This window comes from Pinus tabuliformis, chromosome 7 (assembly GCF_031772625.1).
Source record: "Pinus tabuliformis cultivar Carrire ecotype Pingquan chromosome 7, CPIR1, whole genome shotgun sequence".
Lineage (NCBI taxonomy): Eukaryota > Viridiplantae > Streptophyta > Pinopsida > Pinales > Pinaceae > Pinus > Pinus tabuliformis.
The window spans coordinates 254,573,929-254,583,832 of record NC_142293.1 but is presented as its reverse complement, the minus strand read 5'-3'; the positions used below and the strand labels follow the sequence as shown (position 1 = coordinate 254,583,832).

The 9,904-nt window shown below is 36.9% G+C and overlaps 1 protein-coding gene across 1 annotated transcript; it reads right to left on the bottom strand.

Annotated features, from left to right (window-relative positions):
- Nucleotides 1–8,061: 8,061 nt before the first annotated feature.
- LOC149246807 (NDR1/HIN1-like protein 10) lies at nt 8,062–9,160 on the bottom strand. Its single transcript, XM_089455762.1, has one exon. It carries the CDS (start codon nt 9,037–9,039, stop codon nt 8,416–8,418), a length of 624 nt encoding a protein of 207 aa, XP_089311888.1. The 5' UTR covers nt 9,040–9,160; the 3' UTR covers nt 8,062–8,415.
- Between the last annotated feature and the right edge of the window lie 744 nt (nt 9,161–9,904).

Here is a 9,904-nt window from a genome sequence, read left to right as displayed (position 1 = left end):
GCTACATGATTAAGGAATTCTGAGGGAGAAGCAGCTACAGGAAATCCTGTAGTAGCCTATCCCACAGAATGTCAATCATCAGCTACAGGTCTTCACTAGGATGATCCAGGAGCTCCACAATAGTAGTAGCACTAGATCTTCAGTCACAGATGCCTGTAAAAGCCAGGGAACCATAACAAACAGCAAGAGGAGGAAGAATAATGACCATACAACAAATAAACAACACAACACCTCTGATCTTCGACAACTACAACATGACATCAAAACCATAGGTAAGTATCCCGCTCACTCACTCATATGCATCATTTAATAAAAAGTTGTAAAGGTTACGAGATAGTTGGTTTATAAGTGAAAAGGTGGCCAGTTAACTTGGCCACCTTCGTTCAGTCAGCGCATGCAAAACCGGGTGTCCTCTCACACGTGGTTGCTGTCAACTCAAAGAAAGAGGAGGAGTAGGACAAGAAGTGGTTAACTACGGATCTATGAGGTGGGAGATGATTACGAGGAGTGGGAAATGATTAGGTGGTAGTGGGGACCAACGATCCAAAATGGAAACGTACCTCGGCTCCGAGCACACCACCTCACCCCGAAACACCATAAAAGGAAATAAAACATAATTTGCATGCATTCATGCATTCCACCTCCTCAAAACTCCCTCACTTAAGTCATCCTCATAACCCTAGCCACCCACCGGAAGCAAGAATCCATTGTTCTGCAAGAGAATTTCTACAGGAGCATGCACAAGAATTCCTAGAGGAAAATTCTATAGGATACAGTCTACAGGACCAGTTTATAGGATACGTAGAGGCAGTCTATAGGATAGGCAGAGAAGATATCAAGAGGGGATATCACGGGGATTGTCCACTACCACCATTCTAAAGAGGTAGGTTATAAAAATCCATCCCCATTTACAATCAAATGAAGTATAAATGGTCTAAAATCTAGTGAATTTAGCAACTATGGGAGGTGAATTACATACACAGTAAACTCTGTTTTCCTCCTAAATTTAAAAATTGTGTCAAACCTCTCATTTTCTCCTCAAGCCTCACAAGAAAGATGACAGGAGGATTTAATAGGAGAGAACCCACAAACACTGTGAGGATGCAACAACACCCCCAAGTGCTTGAAATCTTTACAAGACACAACTGGATGGGGTTTTTAAAAAAATTCAGAGGGTATGATGATGAGGTGACTCAAGAATTTGCTTATTCCATCACTCCACACAGCAGAATCCATGCCACTATTTTAGTTAGAGGCCTCACTATAGATCTCACCCCAGAGCTCATCAGTAGGGTCACCACACTTCCCCTAGGAATTCCATGGAGAAAATAAGACAAAGGAGACAGTTAGGTGGCAAAAAGGAAATTTTTTTAGAAGGTGAAGAACCCACAGAGGATAAAAATGGGGTAAAGAGAGACAGTCTGCCATACCCATGGAGTGAGGTAGGCTACTAACTCATCAAATATACCTCATGTGAGGGTAGATATAGTTTTGTTTATGGCTACCATTTTAGGATCCTTGAAGAATTAAGATTTGGGGTAGAAACACCACTTCACAAAAGACTCAACATACCCTATTTCTTGATGCAATCACTCATAGACTCCAACAACAAAGTAAAGGAAGGGAATTCCCAAAAATTGGCTCAACATGGGTTGGTCGGGATCCTCATTGAGGATTCCCACCAAAAACTAAAAATCCCTATAACATGGTCAGTCTTTAGAGACCTTCCAGCAGAGGATGACATCAAAATCCTCACTTATGATGTTAGTCCCTCTGTTAGTGAGGAGGAGGAAAAACAGGAAGAAGAAGATACAGAGTTAGATAAGGATAAGATGGATGAGGAAGAAGAAGCTGGCACATAGGAACATGATGAAGGAGAAGAAGAAGATGGAGAAGGGAAGGAGGATGATGATGAAAGAGAGGAGGAAACTAAGGAAGAAACTAATGGGGATGAGGAAGAACAACAAGTGGAAGGAGATAAGAAAAACAAAGAGGAAGAAGGCATTGAAACATATAAGGAAGAACACAAAGAGGAGTCACCTAGGTGTCTCCAGAGGCTACTGAGAGGGAGGCATCAGCTTCCCTCATTGCTCTCAGCACCCCAGTCAAGCAAAAAGGGAAAAGAAGGAGGAAACCCCACTATATTTTAGAACAAGAAAGAGCACAAGAATCAAACAAGGGAAGCCACAAATATCAACAAAAAACTCATATTGAGATTGAATATTCCCCTACACCAAGAGACAAAATGCCTTCCCCTAAGTCACCAATCACCTATGTAAGGAGGCCTAGTACCAGATCAACTTCCTTGATGGGTAAGGCCATCCTATAGGATCCACAACAAAACCTACAGGAAGCAAAAACAGTCCTACAGGATACTCTACAAAAACTACATGAAGCACAAAAATTAGAAGGCAAGGTAGGGGAGCAGCAAGAAATAAAATAAGACGACCCTGAAACAAAGGAACCAAGCCCCCAACCTAACCTAGACTCCTACTACGTTTATTGAAGGAGGCAGGGTAATACCTCAAAAATTCTCCATCCCATTGTGTTTCGAACTTGAGAAGGAGAGGGACAGAACCCACCGATGGATGCAAATCGCCAAGTCAAAAGGGGTGGAAGACATTGGGAACATGGAAGAGAAGCTCAAAGAAATGGGAAAAGAGCTAAGTGGCTTAAGGGATAGACAAGCAATAATGAGAGATCAACTTGAGAGGGAAAATGCATGGCTAAGGGGACAATTGTAGGAAAGGGAGAAACAACTAGCATGCATGGACAACCTCTCCTTTGAGGCCCTCCAGTGTAGGATGCCAGCTAAATCATATTCTCTTTACCTCAAAGAACAATGGCTGCAGTTTATGATGAAAACACTAGCACAAAGGGGCACCATGCCATTTCAGGACTACAGGATGTTTATTGATCTTTGTGATGAAAGTACACTAGAGGATAGGGCCAAAATGGCTGAGTTTTACTTGCACAACATGGCCCTCACGGACATGAATGTTTGGGACCCCAATATCAAGCTAGGAGATCCACAATTAATGGCTTTGGCATCATGGATGAACCATGAGGAGTCAAGGGTTGCAGAGATGAAAAGAATATTGGCTAGAGAGCAAAATGAAGCTCTTTTCATCAAATCTGAACAATCAAATCCCGTGGCCCTAATCAGCACCCATAATTTGATTGAAAATGATCCTCAACTCGCATCTAGATATCTTGTTGCCCAAGAGCAAGAAATTTCACATTTTTAGGATATGTTTAGGCTGCTAAGAGATGATAGTATACATGCCTGCCTAAGGAGATGTAACACACTGCCACAAAGCTTGAATATCAGAGAATATCACTCCCCTCGAAGGTTGAGAGAGGCACTCAACAAGACACCTATGTATAAGTAGTCAATGCAAAGGTTGAAGGTCAATTGGATAGGCGTAAAACTCAGTCCACCAGTACTCATAGGGATGCTAGAAGGAAGAAAAGAAGAAGAGGAAAAGAAATAGTGGGAAGAAGTAGAAAATAAAGCACGCTTCTATGAACAAGAAGAGGAGACCACAGCAGAGGCATGGGCTGTCAAAGACGCTATCAGAGCCATGAAGGACATGGACATTGACTAAGTTGCTTAGAGGATGAGCAACACTTTCCGTAGGGGAGTGATGATGAGCCTCGTCATTGGGTAAATATATGGGATTTAATTCACATCTTAGCCTAGTCAAACCAACTATTCTCACAACTTATTGCGTACTTTTGATTATAATTTGTTTATGAGATGAGTTAGAGTTGGATATTTTGCTTTGTGGTCTAATATGCATTTAATGCAGGATAAAAGTAAGGAATTTTGGCAAAAACCTTGGTCAAAACTCGAATGGGACAAGGGAGAGGAATTATAGGAGGTAAATCCTCCTCATTTACTACCCCTCCATTCGAATATTCCTCCATCAGCTCGGAGTACAAACAACCAAATCATGAGGACTAGAAGGTAGTCGAGCAAGTGAAAGACAAAGCACCAGTTTATCTCAAGTTTGGGAGCTGAGCCTCCCTAATTTTAAGGAAGTCGTTGGAGACTTCAGATGTATAAGTAGATAGACCTAGGACCTCAGTAGGATTCAGATTTTTGATTGGTAAAACTCTACTCTATTTTCGAGTTGCAATACTGGTGACCATTTTTTATGTAATCCATTGTTTTGATAATAAGAATGAGTTTTGTTTTGAGCGAGCACTAAGTTAGCTCAGAGGGCTGAAGCTCTTGGGTTAGGGCCCAACCCTAGCAGCCAAGGCTCCTCTTTATTGCACATGTATGCTAGCATAGATTCATAGTTTAATTCTTCATTTGCTTAAGTAGCTGCATTTTCATTACAACAGTGTAGAGTAGATTGGTTGTATGTTAGTTTGCTTCCATTTGTGCCTTCTTTTAATTAGAAGGTTAGCAAGGAGAAAAAGATCACCATAAGGTTGTCAGCAGGTGTCTCGGCCTCACCTCCTGCCTTTGGGACCATGACTTGAGGAAGAGACCCTTCAGCGACCCAGAAACACAGATTTCTAGTTCTTGCATGAGCTTTGGAGTTTGTTGTCTTGATTCAGTACTTGGTTCATTTCATTGTCATCTTTTTCCATTACTCTATTTTTTCAATAAGATCTCACTCATGTTCTCATTTCCTTCAACACTTTCTTCATGCATAATACGGGCAATTGATTCATGCTTTTCTAAGTTTATGAAGATGTATCTGGTTGCATAGTTTTTGAAAGACACACATGTTTTCAAGAACTGCAGGTACTTTAGGAGGAGGTATAGACTTCATCACTAGCATCCATCTTCCACCTCATCAACCTTAACCACCTCTTGTTCCACCATCACCCTCACTAGTTTTTTGTCCTTTTTCATTGAACTTCCCCTAGACATATTGAGTGAATCTAGCAATCTCTTTTCTTGGATATCGACTCATGAGTGTTCCTAGACCTTCTGAAAACTTATCCCACTCATCACACACCCTTTCTAAGCTTCCCATCACCTCCAACACCTCACAATTAGCTCTCGGCTATATCCTATAGGTTTCCTGTAATTCCTACATGATCGTCTTGTAGGTTTCTAGTACATCCTGTAGGTTTTCCTGAAATGGCCTGTTTTGAGGCCGAATTGATGGGGAACCTCTAGGAAGTCACAAAAAGCCTCCTAGGAGCCTTCCACACCATCCAATCACTCCATAAACCTTCTAGCCATCCTTAACCACCTTCCATCCACCTGTCACATCCACAAGAACAATTAAATTGCATACTTGATTTTACCAACAAGAAAAACCAAAAAAGTGAAAAGAGATTTAGTATAGTTTTCTTGCTCACACATTAGTATGGTTTGATGCTCTGTACTTCTTTAACTTAGATAGAAACATTAGCTTAGTGTTGATTTAGCAATCCCGCTTAGCATAGTTGTTTAAATGGTTAATTAGGATATGGTGTGATTTAGCATTACATGTTATTTTCCTCATTATTGCAGTAGAATAGCTCTCTTAGAATAGATTTGCTCTTCTTCCATCAAAGAATCAAGATTCTTCTGACTCTATAGAAGTTTGGCTTGGAACCCCTGGGGTCTCTCGCCGGATGAACACTCACAACAGGCACGACATTCACTTTTACTTGTGCATATAGCACTGTCACCTCCAAGTTTGTAAGAACCCCGAGTTGATAAGTAAAGCTGGTAGCCCAAGTGTTGCAACATTCTTGCTGCAATACTGGTGTTCATCACTTGCCATTCAACTCCTAACAGGTGGTAAGCTAAGGCTTTAACAATAGGCAAGTTGAGTTAATTTTTTTTTCACCAAACTCGAGGTAATGATTACAAGGACCAGCGTGCCCATATAGACGACATTTGATGGAGGTTTTGAACCATTCAAGAAGCATGATTGGATAGGTGTCTTTTAGAATTTGGAGGCTATATTGCTTTACGATATGTTTTTTTTATAATTTAATTTATAATTTAAAGTGTTTTTTTTTTTAATTAAATTGAATAGGAATTGATTAAGATATGTTTTTTTTTTTGATTTGAAATATTTTGAAATATTAGAATTTGAAGGCAGTACTTTTTTAATATATATATATATATATATATATATATATTTATAAATTAATTTAAATTTAATTTATGGTTTGAAGGTTTTTTTTTTTTTTAAATTAAACTGAATAGAAATTGGTATATGGAAACTTTTTCCTTCTTATAAATATAGGTTTTATATATTTTAGATTTGATATTTAGTTAATGTGTGATTTTAAATTCAGTTATTATTATTATTATAATAAAGTTTTATTGTGAAATATGTATTAATGGGAAAAAAATATGGTTTTATAACAATATTTTTTCTATTATTTGTAAATATTCTTATGCAAGATGTTATGAATGTCATGTTATATTTTTGTACCATAAATTTTATTAATTTCTAATTATATTGTTTTATTTTATTTTTTTAATTTGAATAAAAATATATATATGAAGAAGATAACCCTAAATTTTTACCAATTCAACTCATATAGATAATCAAAATATAAATATCAATGCCATAATATATGTGAATGAAAGTGGTATGGTGATACTATTTATTTATGATTTGAACTTAATAGAAATTCTTGAAAACTTAAGATGTGAAGAAAAATTACATTGTACTTTCAAGAAATAAATTTGAGCATTATACATTGTTTCTTAGACTTAGAAATTTGGTAGAATAAAAAGCAGCATTTTCCTTTTATAAAATAGGTATGCAAAAGAGTAATTTTAGAGGCTTGATATATAGATTGTAAGTTGTTGGAGTTTGGTTTACCTAACCAACACAACAACTTACTGGATGTAATCCCCCATTAAGTATTCATAATTTTCACTTTAATTGTTTTGAATTTCAAACATCATGTTTGTTATGAAGATATAATAGGTTAATATTTAATAAATTGTTGTACTTTTTACACATAACATTCTTATTAGTCCATATGGTGTTTATACAAGCATTTTCTCATTTTCAATAACAACACCATTAGTTGAGATTTCATCAACACCAAAAACCATTGTGAACATTTGCTTTCAACAACTCACTCGTCAATGACACTCTAGTTGACATTGCTAATAGAAGGGGGCATGGGGGAAATACTCCCAATATTTGTAGAGTTGACATTGCTAATAGAAGGGGGCATGGGGGAAATACTCCCAATATTTGTAGAGCCTCTACAACTTTTCGTTCATTATTTTTCATAATGCACACCAAGTTCTTGACTATGCATGCACAATTTAGTTGCTCATGCATTCCAAAAATTCCAATATTCCTTGAGAATATTCGCCCTACATGCCAACCATTTGTGCGAGACCTCATAAATCCATTACCACAAGATTTATTGCCACTAGGGAAGAACAATATATTCTTTAACATCGATATATTGACAAAAATGTTGCTTTAATTTGCTTTACATATGACGTACATAGAAGCGTCTAAAGTCAATCCTAAGAAAAATGTTGTTTTACTTTCAAGATGGAGTATGCATAAGACCTGTAGCCACTCTGAAGGGAAAACACCAACAAACAGAATGGAAACATAGAAATATTATATGCCCACTAAAAAACACATTTTTCTCTATTCATCTATATCTTTATTGTTTTTTACTCTAATTTGATTATATTCAAAGTTTAATAATTAAACCAAGCTATTGTTTAATAATACAGTTATTGTAATTTAAGATCTTAGTGTTTTAATGTAATTATTGCAATTTAGAATCCTGCTACTGAAGGAAAATCTAAATTGAAAATTTGATTTGAATATTAGATAAATTATTATAATTATAACAAGTTAATGCCTAACATTACCAAAATAAAATAATAATAAAATATTATAAATGTTAATAGCTAACCTTACCAAAACAAAACAATAAAAAATCTATAAAACTTTAATAGCTAACCTTTACCCAAAAAACCAATACCCATACCCAAAATAGAGCTCATTTCAAACCATTTCAAAATAATTATCCCTCGGAAAGCGATTTACTACGCAAAACGCACATTATTAAAAAAAAATAAAAAATTGTGTAATATTTTTCCCCACATATACATACAATACTGATCTGAAACTTCAATAAATACAATACTGATTTGGAACTGAGCCCTTCAGTAGAGGCCAGTCATACCGTGCATACAAACATCCACTTCACCATTTTAACATAATTTGGATTCTCCAGCACAACAAAGTGCTTATTTCTTCTATGAATTCCTGCTTCTCAGTGATCTTATAATATAGAAACCGATGAACCGTTTGTATAAATAGCACAGAGATCTGAACCATCTTCAGATCCCATTGAAGTGATAAATAGCACAGAGATCTGAACCATCTTCAGATCCCATTGAAGTGTCTCAATCATAAATATTTTTGAATTAAGGAAGCTAAAAATAACCCAAAACAATCATAAATGAACGCTGCATCTTCTGTGGTTGAAGGAATTACCACCTGTATTCCTATCAACCTTCAATTGATCACATTTGACCCGCATGTTGTAATGCCTAGATTTCGATCTCCTGACCTTGAACCGAACATGAGCATACAATTTCAGTCTCAATTCCAAGGTCCCGGCCGAATTCTCTAACATCAGATCCCTCGCAATGTCCTCCCTTAATATCACAGAGTGCGCTGTTAGAGTGGGCTGCAGAACCCTAACTCCCTTGTGGCCCTGATAGAAGGGACCAATATGTGAACCTGCAATTCTTTGATCGCCATAGTAAATGTAGCCCTCCATCTTATAGTAATATATGCCGATTCGACTACTTGGGTTCCTGGTCGTGAGGTTCAGCTCCATCCTCGAATTCAAAATTCTATCTGTCACACTCAGCTCCGGGTAGGAGGCATATTCTACATAGTACTTCGGCTCGTGGGGGCGCAGCACCAGCCACGTTATAAATACAGAAACCCCAACCACAATCAGCAGACTGAGAATCGTTGAACACAAGTTCCTTATCATGCGCTTGCGACGAGTGTTTCTTCCGAGAATTTTGTCGACAATATCTCCATATATTGGTTTTGGCGACGCCATTGAAGTACAGTGATTGAAATATAATTTTCTGCTTACAAACTCAGAAATGGGGAAGACTATGCAATATATAGAGACAACATGAGACGATATTGCTACAAATTCAGTAACAGGGAAGAGTATGCAATATGCAGAGACAAAACGAGAGGATATCAGACATGGACTGGAATCAATTAGATTTGTTTTTATAGAATCATGGTTTCTACCTTCGCTTTGGCGATGGCGAGAGAATGTATTCCAAGAGTGCGAGAGTGGCAACCTTTAACTCTATTCAAGGATCGCTCGACTTGTATATCCACGTCCAGATGATCCAACAAGGAAGCGATTCTTTTGCTTAACTTTATGGTTTGCAGAATTTATATGGAGTGAATAACTTTAGCTTTTCATTATATTTTGTTAATTACGAGTTTAACAAAACCTTTAGCAATGCTAACTTCATCGGACAGCAACAATAAATTACTGAAAAGCTTTATCGTTTGCAGCATTTATATGGAGTGGACAACTTTTGCTTTTCATTGTATTCTTCTTAATTATGAGTTTAACACAAACCGTAGCCATGTTAACTTCATTAGACAGCATCAATAAATTAGTCAAAATAAATTAGTCAAAATGTCAAAATAAATTAGTCAAAATAAATGTAGGGTATAATATGGGTGGGGTTAGTTGCCAATCAATTTCAAACACCAAAATTCCAAATAACTTTTAATGTTGAAATTGAGTTAAAAATGAAAAGGAATTTGTTCAAAGCATTTGATTGTTCACAAATTACTAATGAATTGTGCAAGTAATTATTCAAGAATTTATGGCATACTACCCCTTTGTTATTCTAGGTGACCTTTATTTTATGTTATATTACCTTATGTGTTGT